At 38.3% G+C, this 26302-nt stretch overlaps 1 protein-coding gene across 1 annotated transcript; it reads left to right on the forward strand.

Annotated features, from left to right (window-relative positions):
- The first annotated feature begins 1447 nt into the window (after positions 1-1447).
- On the forward strand, positions 1448-26219 carry LOC117296522 (cytoplasmic tRNA 2-thiolation protein 1-like). The gene is made up of 12 exons (XM_033779495.1): positions 1448-1567; positions 16382-16505; positions 17591-17709; positions 18708-18764; positions 19825-19960; positions 20154-20195; positions 20575-20624; positions 21344-21408; positions 22343-22467; positions 23218-23365; positions 24314-24350; positions 24621-26219. The coding sequence occupies exons 1-12, from the start codon at positions 1511-1513 to the stop codon at positions 24744-24746; spliced, it is 1086 nt and encodes a 361-aa protein (XP_033635386.1). The 5' UTR covers positions 1448-1510; the 3' UTR covers positions 24747-26219.
- The last annotated feature ends 83 nt before the right edge of the window (positions 26220-26302 follow it).

Raw genomic sequence — 26302 nt, forward strand, 5'->3', positions numbered from 1 at the left:
ATCTTAGGTTGTTGGTAACCCTGTTTCAGCTAAGCAAGACTTTCCCGTGCTTAGCACACTGTGCTTACAGGCTTTTTGAAAGTGGGCACTAAAGCCCAAATTCGTGTCTCTCTCAGGCGGTGGATGTGCGCTGCGGCATAGATTAAGCGCCGTATAAGCAGAAGCGTCCGCGGTATTGCAGAGACGTCGTGACTTTGACACTCAACAGAAATTACCACATTTCCAATAAAATTCTGTTTCAATCCTGACCCTGACGTCACTCCAATAACTTTTCTCAATCACTGCTTTATCAATTGACACCCACAGACTGTGCAATGGACACCAGTGTCACTCATCACACATCAACATCACCATCACAATTGTTTTCATTCACCACTCCTTGCATCATGGCACTATATACACTATTGGTAATTACCCAAACTTATTGTTTGAGCATAACATTTTACTTGGTATAACAAGCAATGGAATGGTGGAGAGCCGTTGATTGTGAGAAACGGCTCCCTCTGAAGTAACGTAGTTTTCGAGAAAGAAGTAGGCCCCAATGTCCACTCAAATAATTATTTGAATTTGATTTCGAGCTCAGAATTAGATTTTGAGGTCTCAAAATCAAGCATTTGAAAGCACACAACTTCGTGTGACAAGGGCGTTTTTACGTCCATTATTATCTCGCAACATCGATGACCAACTATTGAGTCCAACTTTTCACAGGTTTATTATTTTGTGAAAAATTATGATGAGATACACTAAGTGAGAAGACTGGTCTTGTCTTTGACAATTATCAAAATTAAGGTGTCCAGTGTCTTTAATTATCTTATAAGGCCATATGATTACTTATTCATGAAAATTACCATAAAACTAAGACACAACTAAATCTATGATCAGGGCCAATGGCACACCACACCATGCACTGAAGCTGTGTTTATATACATTTCGGGTGCATAATAATATAGCCCATAATATCCACAATTTTTGTGCTTATCCATGGTTAGCAACAAAAAGATACAAGAAAAAGTGTAGGACATTTTTGCCAAAAGAAATGCGACCTTGCTGTCTCGGTTTCATTGGTATAAAGTTCAATAAGAAATGACGTAATAAAAAAGCAGTGTCCAATCACAAAACTCGTTACATTATACCGATGTGCACATCTATTAAAAAGCAACCGTCAGGTTGCTGAAGAAAAGAGCCCTCAAGTGTTGGAAGATTCTAACTTTTTTCCCCACCCTTTTCCCCCGTCTGAATTTCCTCAACTTTATCTGCATGAACAGATTTTTGAGCGCAAAAGTTCGACAGAATAAAAATAAAAAATTTTTTGTGACATAATCTACACTTTCTTCTTGCACAAGCTCAATGCAACAACAACGAGACGAGGTTGTTAGAGATTTCGCTCGACCCCGTAACGCTTTAGATCTCACGAGGTACTATTCGTTTAAAGGACCAAGGTTGACAATAATACACCGACTGGAGTGATTGTGCATGTCTGCTCGAACGCTGTGACTTTCTGAAACCTAAAATGCCAGTTTCTTGTCGTGCTTGTGGCAATTCTGCAATTTTGAAGAGACCCAAAACGGTAAGTTGAAATCCCTGTATCTGATTTACCTCATAATTTGATTGATACTTCGTTATGAAAGGCAAAACCAGTTGACTTCGGTGCCCACACAAAAACGTTGAACTGAGGAGAGCAATGGTTAGGTGTCTATTTCCGACACTTGACAGGTGCGTTTGTTTGCAATCTGACTTTATTTTTGTTGTAACATGGTTGTAATTTGGTTTATAATCTGGTTAACGTAAATTTTTGCTATTTTTCGGCATACAACCACCACTCATGATCTCCCTGTATAGTTTAGGTAAAATGATAATCTTTACTTTAGCATGTTCAGCATGTTCAGACATGTCATTGTCATGTCAGAAGGGTTGACCATTGAAAAAGTTCTTGTTTAAAAATTATAATTATTCCTCCATCGTTACACCAACACTTGAACCTAGTCCTACACCATGTACGCTGGACCCTCCTTACTTCTCTTGGCCCTACGCCAAGTTTCCCATGAGGTTAATAAATCCTGTGGAGAAACATTAATTTAAAAAAGTGCTTGTCGTTTTGGGGTAATTTTATGAAAACTTTCGGAGCTGGCAATCATTTGATTGATGATAAACACTGTTGACGCTTGTTACTGATGCGCATATTCACGAGGGAGGTAGCATGGGAGTTCAAACAACTCGACCAGTCAGACAACTCGACTAGTCAGGCAACGCGATGGCTAGAACGATCTCCAACCATGCATTGTTATTAATAGTAGACACTGACAAATCAAATTTTGATCAGACTGAACATGCTCAGCTGATCGAGCCTCTGTTACTGATCTGATAATTTCAGTAACAGGCGTAGATCAATCATTTACCCGTCACCCATCGGCACAGCTTTATAGTCGTTTCTTCTTTCCGATGAAAAAAAAGTGTGTTCAGCAACCTACATGAAAGTGTCCTGATTTATTAAAGTGTTGTTGAAGTATATTAATATTTTTATAGTTTTACAGCAAAAACAAATTAAACAAAATCATTTTACTGATTGACATGATCAAAACTCGTCCACAAAGTCTCTGAAAAGTGTGCTTGCAAAAAGTGAATTTTCTGGCATCACGATTATCAATGATTTTAAATGATCCACAATAACATTTAGACTTGACTGATGGTAACTGTTCCCCTTGTAAATTAGAACACTGGTTTCTTTTCGCTGTTGCCTCCTTTAGCAAAGCATCCTTGAAAAGTTTTGCTCATCATGTTTCATATGCAGACACGACCAGAGTGCTTTTTTGACATTGGTTCTCGCAAAAATCAGGGTGTATTATTTCTTTGTAGTCTCAGTGAGCTAAAAACAATGAGTTCTCACCGCCACTCAGAGAATCCTTACACTAAATACACTGTAAGTTTTAACATTAAATTATTACTAATAATACTGCCTATGATTTCTGTTGTGATTGATCACAAGAAGGCACAGAATACGATTTCGTCAAAGACCAGTGTTCTCTATGCAAAAAATAACAAATCTGTGGACATTTTTGCTCAACTATTCATCAAAGTTGCAAGAAAATGACGATATCACCATCTCTCTGTTGCCTGTTAATACAAGGAAGTTTCTATGGTGCGTTAAAGGTAATTACTCAAAATACTAAATACTTTGAGTAATTACCCAACATTTCCAGTGCCTGTACATCTTGCCAATCTAAAGATCAGTAGGCCTATTCCTAGATTTTTGCAAATCCAGCCCAGGCATGCCAGGGTTCAGTAGTAGTACAGTAGCAAAAAGTGCAGTAATTGGCTCGTTTGCACTCTTCCAATTACGAGTGGGTTCTTGCAGACTAACTTTTGTGTTCTTATTTAAGAATGGCTGTGTACTGGATGGATCATTTTATTTGATTCATTCTGGATGTGAAGCCATTTAGTCAAAGACTCTAAGAAAAGTTAACTTTTAATTCACGTAATTACTAGCCAAGAACCCTAGGACAAGGAAGGAAGTTTCAGTTTTAGATCTGGGAGGAAAAGTCCAGAGGTTTATTCACAGACAATCCAGGCAGTCAGGTAGGGACTGAAAACCCAATCCATGGGAAAACCCAATCCATGGTACATGCCCCCGGGGTCCTAGAGGTGGATGGCGAGGAAAGATACCACTACACCAACAGACTCTTTCTATAACCTTCAAATAAGGCCAAACAAAATAATTTGTGTGTTTCCGGTTACCCGACCGTCCCTAGAAAAACACGCCGACCCTATGGAATTTTATACATTTACAGATAAAATATAATAGGCCCCCCTAAAACAACCCCGATCCCACTCTCTAATTTACAGACCTCGGAACGGTTGCTTTTTTGGCTTATTTTCTGTGTCATTTTTAGAGATTGTCGAGTCTAACTTGGACGTCGTTGAATTTACAGGAAATTATAATGCAAGGGCAAAAATATTTTTAACACTCTTTCCTACCCTAAGTTTTGAAGCACTAAAATATTTGAACAAAATCAAATGTGTTTTCGTCCCTACCGACCCTAATGTTTTGGCCAGTGTAATAGGAAACACATATATTATTTTGTTTGGCCTAATATGTAGTTTGTTTTTACCTTTCATGTACATTGATGTGTACTCAATACTGAGTACTTCCAAGAGTTTTGTGAATTTTCTTTACAGGCAAATCTCTCTGGATGGTACCCTTTGTAAACGTATATTGTAAATGTACACAAATTCTTATCAAAATATGTTTTGTAATTTTTTTAGAGGGGAAGTTTTTGATAGTTTTCTTTTTAAACCCCACCTCCCTAGGGCCACCGCAATCCTCCAATATCTTCCACTCTTTGGCAACTCAACACCGTTTTCTCCAGTGATTTAGAATGAAACAACTTTAATTTAGACCTGCAACCCTAGAGACCTCTTTCAATCACACAAAAACTCATATTAATAGGTTTTTGGAGGATTAAAACTGTTCCTTCAAAAAAAACACCTACATTTCAAAGTCTCTCACAAGTTTCAAAACATCACTTTTATAGTGTGTAAATGATGAAAAGACAAGAATGGAAACTTAGTGTTTCGCAGTTCTTACTTAATTATGTATCCAATTGGAAAATCTGGTAGGGGTTATGTTAATTATGTAAATTTTAATGGAAACATTTTCAAAAGTCTCTATTAATGTTCAAAATCAACACATTTTAAGTGTGTGTAATTGAATTAAAACACTAGAATGAAAAGTAGTGTTTCATTTGTGCAGAAATTAGTTGGTATTTTCCATTTTTATCTATTTCTGTATAAAACAAATCAATATGGCATTTGGAAATTATCATTGAGGGCATCCTTACTCTAAAATCAAACAATCACAGTCTCATACTGGCCAGAAATTGGAGCAGAAGGGATACAAGTTTTTGGTGGGAGATTGACAGTCACAGTTGACACTCCCGATGAAAAGACTAAAATGAAACGACAAGAAGTAGAATAAAAAGACTAGAATATTAAAAAGACTAAAGACTAGAATACTGTACACAAATTTGTTGAGATTTTACAATTTTCACATTATTCTGTATCCAAGAATCCCAACAGCTTTTGAAAATGATCACTGAGGGCAGCCTAATTCTTAATCAAACAGTCACACAGGCCCAAAATGGGAGCAGAAGGGAACAGAGTTTGGGGTGTGGGAGATTGACTCTCTAGATAGACTCAAGCGCACACCGGCACCTGCATGCTGTGTTTACCAACATCTGTTCAGCTAATTTGGGCAGCCTTTAACGGCATGCCACGGCCAGTTCCTAAGTCAATGTCCATGTTGCATGCTTCGCCTCCACTATTAAATTCCCATTAATTTAATTTGCCCCAGGCACTTGAATTTCAATCACCCCTTTTGTTAAATGGCAGGGCATTGTGATGATGGATGGTTAAAACCCACGCGGCTTCTCTCTCTCTCTGAGTCTCTGTAAATACCTCCTCTCAGTAGACCTGGGGTGAGGCGCGTGATAGGCAGTTTGCATGGATGGGGTTTGGGGGGCTCTAGCTGTGCCAACTTCCACTTTGCTTGCCAAATGCTGCTGTGTCGATGTTGTTTCAATACTGGGCCCAGTCTTTGGAACTGGGGAGGGCCAGATTGTGGCAGGGTGTTGGTCCGTGTGTCAACAACCGCGTTACTGGTTGCTGATGATAACGTGGTCGTCGATGGCTGTGGTGCAGTCAGTTTATCAAAAGTTTTTTTTCCGGCTTGAAAAGGAGACTTCATGCTGAGTAGCGTTTAGAGAAGGGTGGATGGAGTTTGCCATGTTCGCTGCGTGGGGGAACTGTGAAATGATTTGGTGTGTTTATATTTAGAGTGCTTTTTTGTTTGAGTTAAACAAAATGTACTTACCGGTACATATTATGTATAGTAGTTTAAAATGATAGAATGTATTTACATGAAAGTGAAATTTAAAGGTATGATGGTTGTGGAAACACATTATGTGTAAACACTTTAACTTTTGTATTTTACTTAATTCCTTTTTTTTGTGGAGTTTTAAACAGGCATGTGAGACTTCCTCTTTTTAGCTGATTTCCTCTTTTTTGGTTTTGATTTTTCCTCTTTTTTCCTTAACTTACTGTGTACAAAAGTATAGGAAAATTGTCTTTGCTTGCCTGGTTTTCTCTTTTCCTCTTTTTTTGATGGCTAGTTACTCACATGCCTGTTCAAAAGCAACAACTGTAACAAATTAATTATGGTTGGGGTTTAATTAACCCTTGCCGTCTCATTTCCTCATAGGTGTCCAATTGCCAAAATAATGGGGTGTGGGTCGATAGGTTTAGGCTCACTATTAACAATCACTTCTGATGAACCGAGGCAATCTGGGCCCAATTTCATAGAGCTGCTAAGCAAACAAATTTGCATAGCATGAAATTTCTTCCTTGGTAAAATCAGGATTACAACCCAAATTTCAATTTGTTGCATATTCCTTGTTACTGGTATTCAGCTGTTTGCTCATCCTGAAAATCACGTTAAAATTTGGTTGGTAATTCTGTTTTTATCAAGGAAGAAATTTCATGCTCAGCAAATTTCTGTGATTAGCAGCTCTATGAAATTGGGCCATGGTCTTTACCTTGGTACAAATGGCATACCCCTTGAAACAGAATTCAGTAGAAACTTCCTCATAGAGTGGTGTGTACACATGTAGAAGAAGAGCAATTTAAGAATTTGGGAGTTGCTCTAGCTGAACTGCCTAGTCTGTCGGGGTTTTTGAGTAATTTTCTTTTAAAAACTTTTGTATTTAAAAAAAAAAATAGTTACACGTGTTTGATTTTTGTTTACTTTGTAGTACGGGATGCAGTTTTGCATTAGGTTTAAATAATAAGGCCAATAACTTTTACATGTTGTGCAATTACTTTTTGATCGCATGTACATAACCTGTGGGTGACAGTTTCTGCATACCAAACAAGTCTTTAAAAAAATAAGGACTGTACATCTTTCTCGATTGACACAAAGTATAAGTAAACTTTTCACAATGTGTTCACATTGTTCTTGCCGCACATTTTGGTCAGGGTTTGATGCGCTTTGCCAACAGTATACCCTAATCTGGCAAGTTAGAATTATGGCAACGCACACACACACGCACGGCACGCACATTGTAAGAAAAGAAAAAAAAGCCCATTATCAAGAGATTGCTCCGGGGGATATTTATTTCTTAATTTAACTCGTGGAAAAGACTCTTGTATTGAGGAGGGGGAAGGATACCGACTTCACCGGTGCCCTGGGGGCACGGCATATTAAGAAGTGTTTAGGCAGGCTTGAGTACAGACAGACAATGGCCAGATCTCTGCTATGCCTTTTGTGATGGGGATCGGATTTTAGGTTCGACAGATGGGAGTCTGTGCTGCTTAATGTAATTTAAAACATTTTGTCCCATTCAGGGGGATTTTTTTCTTGTCTTTCCTTTTTTACTTCTCTTTCTGTGGTACGGTGTGCTGCGGGCGGATGGCATGATGCTATTACTCAGTTGTTGGTCTTGAATACTTTGTACGTACGTACATCATGTTGTTTTTTGTTTTTTGTTACGTCTTTATTTTCTGCTTGTCTTTCTTTTTTTAGAGTTGCATTAGCCACAACTCTATTTGAAGACACGTACATATTGTGCATGAATGAGTTCTGAGTGCATTTTAGTGTGCAGTGGTCGGCAATAAGGAAATATCAAAACTTTACAAAAAGTAAATTAGTCTTGAAAGGAAGAATTTTTTTTCTTCTAATCACATTTGATGTGAAACTTCATTGTCCATCAGGCCTGGTACTTTCTTCCTTGGGCATTGCAGTTTTCCCCTTGGAATGGGCACAACACTTTTCCAGACCTGAGGCCAGCGATTTTGGTGTTGGGCCAGTAAACAGGCAACTGGACAAGCATGGTGGTCTTTCTTGTTTCAGTTGAATTATAATACATGGTGGTCTTTCTTGTTTCAGTTGAATTATAGTATTAACTGTGTAAAATCTTACATGTACCTTTGTGAAAACAGTCGGAAGAATAAGACAATTAACCTTCTCTCATTTTGATTCTGATCTTGTGAAATAAATTGCAGTCCTGTGAAATGGTGAACTTCCAAGGCCCCCCAGTGTACAATTTGTAAATAAAAAACACCAACAATCTCCTGCCCACCCCTCAATGGCTCTAATTTTCTTGAAAAGTCCCTAAGTTATCACATGGCTTGTCCCTAAGTTATCATACGTAGCTAGTTCTTGTTTAAAGACAGTGGACACTATTGGTAATTGTAAAAGTGAAAATTTGAGCTCAATCAGTCGTCGAGTTTGCGAGATAATAATGAAAGAAAACTAACCCTTGTCACACAAAATTGTGTGCTTTCTGATGCTTGATTTCGAGACCTCAAATTCTAAACTTGAGGTCTCAAAATCAAATTCGTGAAAAACTACTTCTTTCTTGAAAACTATGTCACTTCAGAGGGAGCTGTTTCTCACAATGTTTTATACCATCAACCTCTCCCCATTACTCGTAATCAAGAAAGGTTTTATGATGATAATTATTTTGAGTAATTACCAATAGTGTCCACTGCCTTTAAGGGACCATGAATGAACATGAGAAGGGGAAAAACTACACAGTTAAACATAATAATTACTGTTTTTATTTGAACAAAAGACTTTTCTCATTAAACTTTTGGCAAGTATACTTTTGATACTCATTAGAATTAAATAATAATAATAATAATAATAATAATAATAATAAGACTTGTAATGCACACGTATCCACCCTGCTGGGTGTTCAAGGCACAGTAAAAACCAACAACAAACAAAACAAAACAAAAACAAAACAAAACAAAACAAAACAGACACAACAAAAAATTAGTCCTTGAAAACCTGTGACATAAGATAAGTTTTGAGAAGAGATTTGAATGTTGTGGTACAAAGACAAGTTCTAAGATTAAGTGGTAGAGAGTTCCAGATGCGTGGCGCAGCTGAAGAAAAAGACCTGTCTCCCCATGAGTGTTGAGACCTAGGTTCAATGAGAAGAAGCATGGAACTTGATCAAAGATTTCTTGAGGAATATAAGGGAGTATAAGGGTAGCGACAAGTTCTTCAATGGTCGTTTAACACCGGCAGGGTCTTGGCCGTGTGATAAAGGCCCGAGCCGAAGGCGAGGGCTTTTATCGCATGGCAACGATCCTGCATGGTTTTAAACAGACGTTTAAGAATGTGTCACTACTCTTTATTCCCATTCATAAATGCCCTTTTGTTAAAAACCGTTAACAAAAGCTACAATTATAGACACTTTGACAATTGAAAATTGAAAAGTATTTTTTTCAAAAGCTTTGTGAAGAATCTGTTTGATTTGCGTGGGTTGTGTGTACGCACGCGCTTTTATAAATAGATTATGTGCACGCGCTTAGAAATAGATTACGCGTGCGCGCTTAGAAAAAGATTACGTGCTGTTACTAATAGCTATGAATTGCGCGTTCCGCGTGATAAAATTGGGGTACATGCGCGCCCAACACACGGAAGCCAGCAGGTTATAAACAGCTCCAGCTGGTCATTATCAATGGACCACTTATTGCTTTAGGCTTTAAAGGATGACAAAAGAGAGTCTGTCATTCTTTGTGTAAGCTTTAGATAATGAGAACACAAAACTGTTTTAAATATCAGGGCCTCACAAAACAGTACATGGTCAACCATCATGCCCCCCCCCCCCCACCACCCATACCTGGAACTTCTTGAGCCAATTTCTTAAAGCTGATTACAGATGTAAGCAAGTTTTTGTGATTCACAGGCAAACATGCGTTAATCAGTGAGTTAACTGTAACTATCACAAAGGTTCAACAAGGTCTGACAGCATTGTTTGTTTACAATGGGTTTGTGCATCATTGCATATCTCAATCTGCTTAAAGGCACTGGACAGCTACATGTATTGGTAATTACTCAAAATAACTGGGCGCATAAAAACTTACTTGGTAACAAGCAATGGAGAGCTGTTGATAGTATAAAACATTTTGAGAAACGGCCCCCTCTGAAGTAACGTAGTTTTCTAGAAAGAAGTAATTTCCGACGACCAATTGAGTTCAACTTTCACAGTTTTGTTATTTTGTGCATGTTGAGATACACCAAGTGAGAAGACCGATCCTTAAGAATAACCAAAGGTGTCCAGTGTCTTTAAAACAAGAATCACTGGCAAATTTATCAATCCAGGCCAAACATTTTAGGAGAGCATTGTGGATGACAGACCCGAAAGAAGTTCAGAATACACCTTGTACCCTCTAAACTTTCCCCCTAGTTTCAGCGCTGTCTGCCAATAAAGGTTGCTTGTTTCTGTAGTCATTAGCTTGTTCCAAATTGGAACATTTTCTTCCCTTACGAGCTTATAAAGTGTGGAATATGAGGAACAAAACAAAACCCAGTAGAACCTCCACACTGAGTGGTAAATAATTACAGTCCAATTTTGTGCTACACCAGATGGGGCCTCTTCCCTTTTACAATGCGACGTGTAAACCCTCCTCTTTGTTTAAACCACCAAGGAGGACAAAAACCGCCCCCAGGGTTTTTTCTTCTCCAACGTTTTTGTCCCGCGCGCACATCCTCTTCGTCTGTCCCACAATCAGATATGATAACCGCCACTGAGGATATTAAAATCAAATCATAGAAGTCTAGTTAGTTATGAAAAGGCATGACTAATTCAATCAAGGTTCTGTGCTGTGGTTGAGGGGAGGGGGGGGGTAGTAATGAGGGAGGCATTTAGTGCAGTGTGACCCTGGGGCGGTAACGGTGTCTGCGTGGTGTTAACTGTGATGTGTTAAGCTGCTTTTCTTACAAGATGCTTTTGTGTGATTGGCAGAGAAATAGATTGACAAACTTGATTTTGATTGCTTGGTGTGATGTAAATTTGATGCTGGTAAAATAGGTCTTCCCTGTAAGTTTTACTTTGTAAGGTAATGAACATATTGACAGTAGACACCTTCTATTTTTTTTTTGTCCCTTTGGAGACATCTTTTGTTCTTTCCTTCATCCCTGTACTTAATATCCTCCCATGTACCTTGAACGCAAGTTTCCTTGAGGAGTTCTCCTCTGGGAGACAATTTGTTTTTCAATGATTAATCATCTAGGCGCTGTAGACCTTAAATCTACATAGGACAAGTTAAGTTCTGTATCCATTTCTGTACATGTACATGTACATGTAAGGATGCATTGAACCCATCCTAAGTACGTTAGGAGGAGTTACTCGTCCAAACTCGAGATAGGATTAATCCTAGCATTTCGTGAAATCTAAGCGAAATCTTGGGCGATATCGATTTATTTTATTCACGATATATCGCCAACAATATATTGCGATATTCAATATAATCGTGATTAATGAAATTTGACATCATCAGTCTTCAAACTCCAATTGAAAGTTGTAGAAGAGACAGTCATAGCATAACAGAGGTGTTCTAATGACCTATTCTTCTGGTTTTACTCCAAACCTATGGGGTGCAAGATGTCTCAGCTAGCAAATACATCTCGATTATCGCGATTATCGCGATTATCGCGATATATCGATATTTCAATTAAAACCAAATCCATCCGATATCGAAATCGTTTCCAAATTAATATCGCGATATTTGATAATATCGTGATATCGCCCAAGCTTAGTGAATCTTCTGCTGTGGTTACCAAATGAAGAAGTTGTAATTCTACATTGTTCTTATGTTTTCACAGTTTTCTCAATCAAAGGCTAAATCAATGTGTCCTTCAATGAGAGAAAGACTCTGCTAGCGTCAAAGAAAACGAGAGGCCATTTCAATATTTTCGAAAAATTTAATGAAGTTTATAAAGTAATTGAAACCATCAGAAGAGATGTTTATTTTCTATCCAAGTTTTGTCTGGCTTTGAGAAGGGACAAACCTTAAAGGGAAGTTACATGTTTGGTAATTACTCAAAACAAGTATTAACTTAAAAACTGACTTGGTAACGAGCATTGGAGAGCTGTTGATAGTATAAAATATTGTGGGACACGACTCCCTCTTAAGTAACGTAGTTTTTGAGAAAGAGGTAATTTCTCACTAAAATAATAAAAGACTTCTAGCCAGAAGTCTTTTATTCCTATCCCTATAAGCACACAAATTCGTCCAACAAGGGTGTTTTTTCTCTCATCATTTTCTCGCAACTTCGATAACCAATTTAGCTCAAATTTTCATAGGCTTGTTATTTTATGCAAATGTTGGAATACACCAAGTGAGAAGACTGGTCTTTGACAATTACTAATAGTGTACCTTTCCTTCAAGAAAAGTAGATGCACAATGTTCATGGACAGTGTAAGTGCCTCAAGGTTTATAGCTCTTTCCTATTGGTGTAATGATGACTATTGTCTGTAACAGCTAGGTTGTATAACCAAAACAGTAAAAACTGGTGTGGATCAATCCTAGTTGACGCTGCATATGTCAAGCATGCACTGGCCGCTCTGGGGGCTTCCCTAACCATCAGGGGAAGCAGTACATAATGTAATGTACATTCTGGCTTCCACATCTCGGACATGCTTGCTTGACAGCTGGCGTTCCTTTGAGCAAATAATTACCGACAAATTTTAAAGGAATTAAAGCACAATTTAAACCATGGTCTGACGCCCGGCCTGCCACACCGGGGCCCAATTCAGGCAGCCGTTTTTAGCCCTTGGGTTTTAACGATCATGTTTTTTTTCTCTTGTTCACAGTTCTTGTCGGTTTTGGAAACATTGAGGTAGAAAAAATGGGAGAGATTGTACATTGTGCGTTCATTGAACATTATGCTTTAGGCCAAATTTCATAGAGCTGCTAAGCACAAAAATTTGCTTAGCATGATATTTCTTTCTTGATAAAAACAGGATTACCAACCAAAAAATTTCTGTTTGTTGCATATTGCTTTTTACTGGTATTCAGCTGTGGTTTGCTATCCTGAAAATCACGTGGAAATTTGGTTGGTAATCCTGTTTTTGTCAAGGAAGAAATTTCCTGCTAAGCAAATTTTTGTGCTTAGCAGCTCTTTGAAATTGGGCCCTGATTTGTTTGCTAAGCAATTTAACCTTTGTTATGGTTGTGTTCACTATTTCAGTTGCCCTTGTTACTGTCCATAAACTTCAGGTCTTGGCCCTGTTGGAAAGTTTTCACTATCTACATGTCAAAATTTGGGGAAGGGGTTGGAGGGAAGCGGGGGCGTGGGACACTCTTCGAACGCAAACTTTGACATGCAGAAATATCTTAATCTTGATGACTCGTGACAGTGGAACTCTGTGGAAAAATTATAATGCAAAACAGGATTTTTGAACAAATTGCGATTTCGCTTTAACTTCACTGATTTTGTTGCGCTACATTGTAGCCCTATTGCAAGTGAAGTGGTCTGGTTGGCTTCAAGGACAGTTAAGTGTTGGAAAGCATCCATAATCAATTGAAATACAACCATGTATGGGCCACTAGTGAAAATGTGGGGCGGCTAGTGAATTGACAGGCAAGCTGGCTGGTCCCACTGCTTGCTGGTCATTGAAAAAGTTAAGGGCAGACCCTACTGGGACAAGTGTTCCAGTTGATATTTTGAGTGCCGCAATTGTACAAGTTGCAAATGTACATTGTTTGTGTGCACTGGCTGGGTGCCTTTTATGTACATCGACCGAAAAGTAAAGAAACACTGCTGTGTATCCCAGGAATTAACAACACCGGTGTTTGGCGGACTTGCTTTGTGATAAACCTTAAAAAAGTGACATTCAATGCTTAATAGGCATGGCAGGCCTCCACTGGGGAACATATGCACCTCAGTGTATTTTGTTGTTGTCACCCTGCAAGGGGACTCTGTACATAAAATCAATCAGGTTTTTTTCCGCCCTGGCCCTGGTCTCTTCTAATGGGTCGAGTGTGGCTCAGTGCAGGGGTGCCCTCCCTTACCATCTGTTCCAAGGACGGGGCACCCCAGCAAGATGTCAAACTCCCTGTGCACAACCACAAGTCTTTTGCACACTCACTCTACTCACCCACCACCCCTCATTCACAGGATCTGAATATCAAGTGTAAAGACTGCCACCGGGGTTCGTTGCATGCACACTTGGCGGACAAGTTGCCCGTAGACAAAAACCATCTGGATCAGAAAGCTATTAGAATCGGCTTTGAAAGTGAGGGGGGGGGGGAGGGGGGGAGGGGGTGTGGTTGTCAGAGCAGGGGACCTGCATTTATGTGATGGGAGAGGGGAGTAGTAAATAAGCAAGGGGTTGTTGCAACGAGCAAAAAGAGACAACCATAGACTGTACTTTGCGTTTATTCATACTTCTAGAACCATGTTGGTCCCCACCATATTGAGTTTTTTGTGTAACAATTCTGTTTAGTCAAATACTTAGTTCCTGGCCATACAAATTTCATGTAATCACATTGCTGTAAGTAAAATTTAGAGAAAAAAATCAGCTATGAAAATTTATATCAACTTAAAATGAAATATTCGGTTACTTTGTGTAAACAATTAAGAAAGTTGCCCAACTGAGGTTTTCACATACATTTTTTCTTGAATGTTAGATTTCATTTCAGAGGGAAATATTTCACCGGGAAAAAGAATGGTACAGTAGTACATGGTAAACAAACAGGCCCAATTTCAAAGATGTTAAAGGTGCTTCCAGAAATATTGCTTAACAATTTTCTGCTAGGCAGAAAAGAGCAGGATTGTAACATGGTAATGTACATGTAGTTTGGCTGGTAAACCCTTTTTAGTAAGCATAATTTTGTTGTTCTTAGATACTTTTGATGCCATGTTGTTCCAAAAGCTCACTCTGTATCAGAACCAGATTGAGGCTTAGAATGAAGGATAGTCTGGTGTCTTTATCTCATGTTTTGAAAATGCTGTGCGTTAGCTGTCACAGTGTCATACAGGGAACTTGACCGAAGCTGGCAGTATATAAGGAAACTTCATCCCCCCTGAAACTGCCCCCCCCCCCCTCTGCCTCAAGGGACCACACGAGGAAGATTCTCAAATAAGGAGTGACTAGCCCATACAATTACACTCAAGATGGACTTAAAAGCTCATTCAAATCTCCCCAGGTCGCTCGACACAGAGTAAAAAGCACTGGCAATGGCTAGCACCAACTGTCACGCCAGCCTGCCCAAACACGTACCACACAAAAGGCTGCCTGAAACTTGGGGTAAGCCAAGATCGAGTTACCCCCATAGTATTAAATGTCACAAACAAGCAAACTTGAAGTATTGACTCAGCCATGGCGGAAGAGGAATGGAGGATGCGTATCGACTGTGTGCTTTTTTTCTTTCCTCGCAGGACTGACCGTCTCTCGGCCCTTAGTGACTTGAGTTTTGGGGAATCGGATATGTCCCCAAATTTCCAATTTGTTTGCCACCTGTAAAGCTGAAAACCATTTCTTTTTGGGTTGGACACAGAGCAAGCTCGTCAATTGCTTGTGATGTAACAATTGGAAATTTATTAAATGAATCACAATTAAAGAAAGTGCAATTTAAAGTGGGCCATTGAAAATCACAATCTATACTTCTAGACACAATGAACTCTCATGAACTATTAGAAATGTACAGCTGGAAACAAATTGTGCAATTTACAGTAGTTTACAAATGTCCAGACTTAAAAATCAATACTTTGATTTTAAAGATAATATGAGCTATTCAAATTTACAAAAAGGGAGGTTTTTGTTGGCACATGCTGCATCGGTGCCAATTTTCATGGAGCTGATTTGAGGCAGGAAACATTGTCTTTGCAGAGTTTTTCTTTAAAAGCCTTTTCAGTGACTATCTACATGTATGTACATTTGTAGCAGGGCTATCCTAGTCTGGTCACTAGTCCATCAAGTTGTTTTACTAAAAATATATTCATATGAAATAGAGTTTTTTTCAACACTAAACTTATGGAACCAGACCATCTGGAAAGAGAGCTTTGACTGGTCTTCATTTGTTTTTAAACTAGCATTTGGCTACTGTTGAGGGAGTACCCTGCTTAGCAATTTTGTTGTGCTAAGCAAATACCGGCAGTATACCAGTAACAGATGGTAAATGTGATACAAATGCATTTTTTGTCAAAATCCAAACATGTTTGATGTAATCACATTTACATTTTTGTTGTAGTAGTTTATTTTATATATATATTTTTTGTGTGTATTTATAACAAGTCTCTAATATCACGTTTATCTGACATTTCCCTTCTCCTTTTAAAGTTTTTTTTTTACCAGGACATTTCAGGCCTTGAAGTTCGTTCTTGCAGGGGCACATCAGCTTTTCTTTGGTAACGAGCGCTTTATAGGGACAAGAGCACTGTAAAGACTTTGCAAAGAGCACCACAGCAAAAGTAACAACATGACTAATTGCTGTGGTTGCTGTGGGTTATTTCAAGGGCCTGACATTTGGATACATTTGTATTTTGAACTGACTGGATCCTTTTTTTATATGTTTTTTTTTATTTTTACAGGGAGATGCGTTGTGCAAGCAATGTTTCTTCAGCGCGTTTGAGGCGGAGGTTCACCAAACCATAACAGATGCTGGATTGTTCAGACGAGGGGAGAGGGTTGCTGTAGGGGCATCAGGAGGCAAAGGTATAGACACTGGAGCTCGTCTTTTTTTATTTTATTCAGAGTGATCCTCTAGCGTTGTATGCTTTTCATGTAACAATACATGCCTTGTGTGCTGGAGGCTATTTGACCCTTCTGCCATACATGTATAGCTACATTTGGCTCAAGCAAATTAGAAACAGGGGGGTTGTATTACAAATACATGTAGTATCTCTTTGAAATTGTATGAAATAGAAGTAGCATTTGAACTTTGCAGTGGGAGAATTTCGGGGATGCCAACTGTTGGCACTAAAGCAGACTTTGGGACAAATTAGTTTTGGAGGATCTTTGTAAGCCATGGAAGATTAAGTGATGTTTGAAGCTTTGCATGGTGTGGAAATAACTACGTTGATATAACAATAATATAATGAAAATGACACGCCTTGAATTTCGTTTTTGAACGGGCACAGCATTTTTCATGTAGTAAGGGGGCACTTCAATGAGGATAATTTATGTTTGTATAGGAACTTTGTAATGGAAAAAGCACAGAGCACCACAACAATTGCTGTGTGTGCCGATTTACCAATAATAATAATAATAATAATAATAATAACAATAATAATAATCCCTGATGCAAATTTAACATCTATTAAATAATAATAATAACAACAAATTCTTATAGCGCATTTTCACAATAATCCTAATGCGCCTTACATTAGTGTCCTGGTCACAGGGCCAATAACATCCCTTTAATCTTTCTCAGCTCCCATTAGGGAGTATACAGCCTGAGCTGCCTGTAAGGCGCTTGTGGCTTTTTCATACGCAATATCAACCTCTACCCTCGCAGGTACCCATTTATACCCCTGGGTGAAGAGAAGCAGTTATAGTAAAGTATCTTGCTCAAGGACACAAGTGTCACGACTGGGATTCGAACCCACACTCCGGTGAATCAGCACCACAACTTGAATTCGATGCTCTGAACCACTCGGCCATGACACTCTACCACTCGGCCATGATACTCTACCAAACTCCCAGAGAACGAGCTGTGAACATTGTGTTTTGTGTTACAAAAAGTACCCACATCCTTTAAACTTACTCTTTGTTTGATTTGTGGCGTTTTGTTTCTCCAGATTCCACAGTCTTGGCCTACATGATGAAGTTATTGAATGAGAGATATGACTATGGCTTGGACATTGTGCTGCTGTCGATAGATGAAGGCATCACGGGATACAGAGATGATTCTCTAGAGGTAAGGGGCCATTAAAGGCAGTGGACACTATTGGTAATTGTCAAAGACTAGCCTTCACAGTTGGTGTATCTCAACATTATGCATAAAATAACTAACCTGTGAAAATTTGAGCTTTATCGGTCATCGAAGTTGCGAGATAATAATGAAAGAAAAACAACCCTTGCAACACGAAGTTGTGTGCGTTTAGATGGTTGATTTCGAGAATCAAATTCGTGGAAAATTACTTCTTTCTCGAAAACTATGGCACTTCAGAGGGAGCCGTTTCTCACAATGTTTTATACCATCAACCTCTCCCCATTACTCGTCACCAAGAAAGGTTTTATGCCAATAATTATTTTGAGTACTTACAATTATGCTAATTTGTTTATTTGGTTGATATTTTTGTTTTACATTGACAAAATGGGGAGACCAACAACATAGGGTTGTAGCTCAGCTGGTAGAGCGCTGGAACGTTAAACATGAGGTTCTTGGTTCAAGCCCCCCTCTAATCAATTTGTCTTTGTTAAATCTGAACCTTTTTTTAAAGTTTACCCAGTCAGCTTCCTTCATGGTTTATTAATTTATATTAAAAAAATATATATAAAAACATTGGTGTGATCCCTCATCTGGCTACACAGCAGTTGTAACAGTTGTACATGTATGACCTCTGACTGGCACCCATGAACAAAGATGTTTAAACAAAATCAGGGAGACCACAATTAAGGGTGGATACATGTAGCTCAGTTGGTGAAGCGTTGGATGTTAATTCAAAGGTCATTGGCTCAAATCCGGATGTACACTTTGTTAAGTCCCAAATCATTTACAACTTTCCGTTCAGTTTCTCTTTTTTTAATTTTTATGTATTTATACATTTTGAACTGTTTCAAATGCCAGTCAATCAATATGAGCAACAAACTTTTTTTAAAAAGGTGATTGTTTTATCATTCTAAAGTTACTGTATGTTGACACTCAGTTCCTAACCAGTTCATTTTGTCTGATATTTGTTTTCCTATTACCAGACAGTGAAGAGGAACCAGATGCAGTATGACTTGCCCTTGAAGATAGTTTCATATGAGGTGAGTCAAACATCTTCCGTACCTTCTTAGCTCTCTCCATGCCAAATACATGTACATCCTGGTGCTACTCTCTACCACCTAGTTTTTAAAAACTTTTGAGGTTGGCACCTAATATTTTGATCGATTAAATATAAGTGTCATTATTTCAAAACTGCATGTAAACGATAAACAGTCACACCATAAACAAATTTAAAAAGCATTCCTGTCAAAATGGTTTCACTCAAGTACATGTAGCTATTTAAAATAACAAATAAAAAACATCAAGTTGGTATTAAATAAAATTGTTTTAATTATAAGCAGTTTCTTGAACAGCTAATTGAAAAATACATGTACATGTAGTTAGCTATGGGTGCACCATACCTCAGTCGGTATCGTGCCTGATAAAATGTTTAAAGAAAAGCACATTTCAAGGCTGTAATAATTTCAATTTTTTTTTTTAAGGTTGCGTATTGAGAAAGAAATCTGAAATGCATTGAAATATCAACAGTAGTTAATATTGAATCATGAACAGTGGTTAAATAAAAATAAACAGTTTATAAATTGCAGTTTGATTGAAAAACCGGTTTGAACACAGGTGGCCTCACTTTGATACTTCAATCTCATGGGGCCAAAGCACTTTCCCCATAGTTAATGGCCCTTTTTTAGTGAGGGAAATTGTCATGTACTTGCCAGAGACCAGGAGGCGTTGAGGCTATTGGCTGCTGTTCCCCCCTCGCAAAGTACATCAGGCCAGGGTTTCGATTTCACAGAAGACTAAAAGACTTTCTCTGTGATTACTTTAACATTGATAGTTGAATTATTTTTGTACCTTGATGTACTTGTATTTTCTCCATTTTTCGGAAGTTTTGTGGCAATAAATAAGTAATACTTTGTTACAGATTTTTTTTATATATCTGGCTATCCGAGGTTTTTGTTTTTTATTGTCCTGGTAACACCTACAAGTAATTGTTTGATTTTGTAAGCATGTCAATTGTAGTAAAAATGTGATACAACCGACCATGAGTTGTGTTTTTAAATCAAACAAAATAAATCAATAAATATTCCATACATTTCTTTAAAGGAGCTGTATGGTTGGACCATGGATGCCATTGTCAAACAGATAGGGCTTAAGAGTAACTGTACCTTCTGCGGTGTGTTCAGACGGCAGGCTCTTGACAGGGGAGCCTTGCTGGTGAAAGCTGACAAAATTGTAACAGGTAAGATTTGTTTTACTTTTTGGTTCACTGCCTTTTTGCAATGAAGTTTTGATGTGGATATTTTTTCACACAACTCGGGAGATATACAGTGCTTCATATTGTACATATTGGTGTAAAGATTTAACAAAAAAAACAACAATAAAATTATACAATTCCCATCTTTATATTAGTAAGTATTTTTTTTTCTCATCAGGTCATAATGCTGATGACATTGCTGAGACTGTAATTATGAATGGTGAGTAAAAATAATCAGAGCAAATTTTTGATTATTTGTAAATAAATTTGGGTTAAACAAAGAAAAATTTACTAGAGCTAGCAGGGCCCAATTTCATAGAGCTGCTTAAGCAGACAATAATGCTGAAAACATTCCTACTTAGCCAAGTTAGCAAACCATTTGCAAATTGTACACGTTGCATTGTATTTTGGCTGGTGACCTCATTCTGGTAAGCAAAATTGGTCTGTGCTTAGGTTTATTGTGTGCTTAAGCAGATCTATGAAATTGGGCCCAGGACTTGAACTAAGGATCTCCAGAGAAACCTGCCAGCGCCAGATGTTCAACTTTTACATTCATCAACGGTGTAACCCCATGGCATATGTTTGTTTATATTGTTCAGTGTTGAGAGGAGATGTTGCCAGATTACGACGGTGCACAGCCATCACAACGGTAAGTATTTTTGAAATAAAAACTTGCATAAAATGTGACTTGGCTTGGTCGAATGGTCATGCGAACTGGACTCCAGCTCTGGCGTTTGTGTTCAGAGGGTGGGTTCAGGTCTCTTAGAGGCATTTCTGCTCAAAGTCCTGCAAATGTGTATCTTTCACAATCAGGCACCAGTGTATTTTAATGAATGTATTCAGTTGTATCGACCTTTGCGTACAAATCTTCGCTCCAATGCAGATCCATTTCGCCTTACTTTTCCCATGACTCACAGTAAGGCGGGAGATCGAACATTCACTGTTTCAGCAGCTAAAGAGTGGAATGAACTTCCCTCCTATATTAAATCTGCTGAAACAGTGAATGTGTTTAAGAAGATTCTTAAAACCTACCTCTTTCCTAATTGATTTTGTTTTTTGTTTTTATTGTTGTTTGTTTGTATAATGTTTAATTTATTGCTCTTTGTAACCGCTGTGATATGGTTTTACCATGAATAGCATACCTAAATGCTTAATAATAATAATAATAATAATATCTAAAAGAACCCAGAACACTTATCGTGGAAGAGTAGTTAATCCTGGTGTTTACGGTTCACATACATTTGTAGCAAGCACTGTTGTTTACAAGTCTCCTCAGGCTTGAGAGCTACAGTGATCAAGTTCACTTAAGAGATATCCTATAGGTAACAAAAATAATATAACAAATTGACGTTTGTTGAATTCTTACAGGGATCGGATGGAGCTCTTCCAAGATGCAAGCCGTTCAAATACACATATGAAAAAGAAATAGTTATGTGAGTATGTGCATTTTAAAATGTGTTATGAGCTGTTGAGATCTTTCATGTAAGGGGCACAATACAAATCTCAAATTATTATTATTAGTTGTCTTGACACCTTTTTCGCTTATCTGCTCTACTATACCCCTTGCTTTTTCTGTGTGCTTTCTGACCCGTTCTCTCTCTCTCTCTCTATTCATGTATTTTCACTTAACAACTGCTTAAAGCAATCGCACAGCATCGCTAAACAGTATTGTCCAAAGGCCCACACTTCGTGTATCACAACTTATGTATAAGATAACAAACCTGTGAAAATTGAGGCTCAATCGGTCATCGGAGTCGGGAGAAAATAACGGGAAAACCCACCCTTGTTTCCGCACGTTTCTCTGTGTCATGACATGTGTTTAAAATAAATCCGCTATTCTCGATATCGAGAATTGATAATTGTTTTAATGTTTTCTCAAAAAGTAAAGCATTTCATGGAAAAATATTTCAAGGGAAGTCTTTCACCATTACCTTCTGTAAACCATGTAAGTTATTTGTAAATCTGTGAACTTTTAATTTTTGTTCTGTTCAGAAAGTGTCCAATGGCTTTAATGTAACACTTCATTACCTGTTCATGTTTGTTGTGTTGTGATTTTTGCCTTCGAGAAAGACTCTCCATTTACTATTTTTTTTGCATTTAAACCATCGGTCCTTTTGGTTGGTAAGTTGTTTGCAACAGCTAGTTCTTTCTATTCCAGAAAATACTTCACCTCTGAGACCTACATGCATTTCTATGGGCATGCGCAAGCATTCCGCTGACACAAAAACAAAGGCCATGACGTCACCCACACACACTGCACATCCCAGAAGCCCGTACTAATCGCCCTTCTAATATTTCAGCAGCGTGCGTTAGCTTTAGGTTTGCTCATAGGTTTGCAACGGCTAATTCTGTTTACTCTATTTACAGGTACGCATATTTTAAGAAGCTGGACTACTTTTCCACTGAGTGTATATACTCCCCCAACGCCTACCGAGGCCACGCTAGAGCATACCTGAAGGATCTAGAGAAAATCAGACCCAGCTCAATCATAGGTGAGAGAATTGGAGTAAGATTTGAAGCTTTGCATGAAGTAGAAGACAAGACGATGAGCAGTGCCATGGCTATGAGGTCAAGAGCACTGGACTCAAGCTCTGGTGTATCCTTTCAGCAAAGTGTAGGTTTGGAGAACTGATCGTGACACTTGTGTTCTTGGGCAAGACACTTAACCACCATTACTGTGTCCTTCAGATTTGACGCATAGCTGTGTGAATAGAACCCAGTATACACTTATTTTTGAGAGAAGGGATTTGGCCCTGTGTTTCTGCCCTTAGCTGCGTATAGTAATAATAATAATAACATAAAATGTATAAGGCGCGCAGTATCTGGAATAGATCCATTTAAAGGCGCCGGAAGCTAGTCAGCTGACAAATTAAACAGATGAGACTTGAGGCTGTGTTTGAAAGTAGAAAGATCAGGTGTGTCCCTCAGCTCGACTGGCAAGGAATTCCAGAGACGCGGTGCGCAGCTGGAAAAGGCACGGTCTCCGTAACTTGCCAGACGAGTTTTGGGAACATAGAGTATGTGTGATGATGATGATGATCTGAGGCACCTTGCGAACAGTTATAATATACATGTACTACCGGTACATATTTAAATCAGTCTCATAAATCATGAAAACCTCAAAACCTGTTTAATTTTCTGAATATTATAAGAACCATTTATTTCATAATGGTGTAAATAATTTTAAAAGTGAGTTAATAAAAAAACCTTTCCTTTAAAAAAAAAAAAATATTCCAATCCAGATATCATCCACTCCGGTGAGAGCCTATCAATCAAGAAGGACGTTAAAATGCCAACTCAAGGGTTGTGTACCCGCTGCGGCTACATCTCTAGTCGGCCTCTATGCAAGGCATGCGTACTCCTCGAAGGATTGAATAAAGGACTGCCAAAGTAAGTCTCAAAAAGACTATGCTGTTATAAAACTACAAGGAAACTGTCACAGTCATGTCAGTATATTATTTGAAAATTTGACCCTTGATACACATGTTACTGCACAACTGTAGTCACATTATTTTAGTTATTATGCTTGATTTACCATGTTTTGTAGCCTTAATTTGAAGACATACTTTGTTTACGCAAGTTCTTTGTAATTTGCCCTTGGTTTTTACCATTACATGTGTATGTCGTTATTGGCCTAGGCAATAATTTTACCCAGTCATTTTCCCTTGTGGTTTATAACTTGATATTTAAAATAAAAAAGCTGAACCCCCTTAAGGTGATCCCCTGGCTGCCGCTTCCCAGGTCTTATCGTAAACTTGGGTCTGATCCCTGGCTACACGGCAGCTAACGGTTGTATGGTTTCTGACTGGCACCCCGAAGCAAAAGATATTTGGAAATTCAGGGGACTGCCAACACGGGGCAAGATCGCTCAGTTGGTACGCTGAGACAGTATTGATGGATTAACCTCTTAGCACTAATTTAAGTAGCTTACATGTAGGGTTGTTTGCTCCCCAGGGAGTTGAGACAGTTAGAGGAATGGTCTAAAGTATACCTGATGGACGGGGATAATAGTAAAACTTATTATATATAGCCACACAGCAGCTTGTACCTGTAGCCAGCATAGATATTGACTTTTTCCCAATAGCCCGTATTGAATAGGATGTCACCGTTCAAATATCTGCCCTACAACATGGCGTCTGCGCGCGTGTGTATGGGTGTATGGGCGCGTGCATGAGCCGTAGAAATCAAACCAGGAATGCTGCGTGCTGCGTGCTTCATTGATGTACATGTTTGGACGCGCATACGGTTTGCCCTACAAGATGGCGACTTTCATAGCAACAAAGGGGTTATTCTATACGGTCTATTCATTTGTTTCTTTCTCTCCATCTTATCCACCAGGCTCGGTATTGGCAAAGAACACAGGGAAAGGAAGAAGGTATTTGAGAACTTCATTCAATTTAGATTGATTGGTATTGAACATGTAGAACAAGTAAAACCCCAAAACCCATCACTAACTACATGTACAATATACTGCAAAACCCATAATCAATAACCATACCTCAAACCCCTCAATAACCATGCCTCAAAACCAATATTCAATAACCATGTCTCAAACCCCTCGATAACCTTGCCTCAAAACCAATATTCAATAACTATACCTCAAAACCTATCGTCAATATAACCATGTCACTTTTTCCTTCATCAGTTGGCATTGCTTCAAGCTGAGAATGCTTTGACAACTTCAGGGTCCACTGTTACAGCGCCCTCAACTACAGATGGATCCTCAAGTGCACAATCCATGACAGCAGTCCCTCAGAGTATAGACTTTTGATGATGCCCCCACACACATGGTGTCTTTAGTGTTCCAGTAACAATGTCTACGTAATATACAATGATCAGGGACGCCATACTTTTTTAGCATTATTTTAAGCATTTTTTAAAATTTGTATAGACATTATATTTATTTTTAAGGTCAGGCAGTTTACCAGACATTACTCCAAACTAAGTTGCAAATGGCTAATTGGTCATCTTTTTCTTAATGAGTAATATTAGAAAGCCAGTCTCATGTTGATGTCTTATCATGATACTTTCTTATCTTCCAGATGTTACATATGCCCCATGAAGCTGAGCGGGAGATATTTTTGATGTGCTTGTTGAAGGCGAGGTGCTTGTAGCACCAGTCATTTTGAACCTCTTGTTGGTGTCATTATACTTGAACTTGAAATGTTGTCGCTATTTTCTAACATGTAGTTAGTGCAGCCATTTTTGTACCAGTAATTTCGGGAGCCATTATTAAACATGTAAATGTGGATCCTTTTCACATCTTTAGTTAGGATACAATTACGGAAAATCAACTTCCGTCTTAATGACACCAACTAATTTTGAACGTAAATCTGTGTTTCGAATGGTCTGAGGTGATATCCAAACTAAGTAATTTATTGTTGAATGATGAACATTAACTCGATCTTAAAATGATAAACTTGCCTGAAATAAAAATCAAATTGCTTACTAGAAACTCATGTTCATAATTATTTATTGCAAGACTGTATGTATTGCCTTTTTCATTCACAAGATATAGATCGACAAGATACTTTTAACAATTTTGTATTTACAATGCCTTGGAGTTATTTTAAAAGACCCCTTTGTAAACGAACAAACAGACCAATTGGTTTTAATTCCGTTTTTGGATCTTATCCCCTGTTGTGTATATTATAGCACTGTTTACTCAGTACTTTCTCACGATTTAGTACTCAAACCCCTGACCTTTACATTGCTAGAGCAATCCTTCATTCACAAATCACAAATCCATTCTTGCGATGCATCACACATCAAACAATTTACCAAAAAATCATTGTCATCGACAAATATGTGACTAATGCCTACTAAAATACGTTATAATAAAAGTCCTGCACCAAAGCAAATCAATTTTTAATTACAGGCCTATACATTTCTATGCTGAATATAAGCAGGTGACCTGGGGCCAGTTTAGACTTCGTGTCAAAACATACAAAAACAACATTCCAAGTCATACCACATTGCCCTGGTAAACAGTTCATTTTGTGTTTAGGCCACTTTTTAAGCCCGATTTGGGGGTCTGAAAAGCTGTTTTTTAGTTAATATTCATGGTGTAGTAATTTTTGAACGTGTAGTAGGGGGAGCCATTATTAAACTTGTAGTTTGGGAGCCTTTTCACATCTTTAGTTAGGATAAAATTATGGAAAATCTTGTTAACATATGTGCCACTTCCGTCTTGAGGGCTGTGTTGTGGGAAGGATTTAGTGAATTATGCAAATGATATTACTTTATGAATGATAATGAGCAAATTTAAATTTGCATACATAGACACAAACGTGTACTGTATTGTCATAGAAAAATGATTGTGGCAAA

The sequence above is a fragment of the Asterias rubens genome, chromosome 11, assembly GCF_902459465.1.
Source record: "Asterias rubens chromosome 11, eAstRub1.3, whole genome shotgun sequence".
Classification (NCBI taxonomy): Eukaryota; Metazoa; Echinodermata; class Asteroidea; order Forcipulatida; family Asteriidae; genus Asterias; species Asterias rubens.

What these genes read in the sequence shown, in the direction of transcription:
- LOC117296522 (XM_033779495.1), top strand. Translation starts at nt 1,511, where the DNA reads ATGCCAGTTTCTTGTCGTGCTTGTGGCAATTCTGCAATTTTGAAGAGA. An exon ending in TTTTGAAGAGACCCAAAACG is followed by an intron (nt 1,568 to 16,381) that starts GTAAGTTGAAAT and finishes TTATTTTTACAG; the next exon opens with GGAGATGCGTTGTGCAAGCA. An exon ending in GGTGCACAGCCATCACAACG is followed by an intron (nt 20,625 to 21,343) that starts GTAAGTATTTTT and finishes GAATTCTTACAG; the next exon opens with GGATCGGATGGAGCTCTTCC.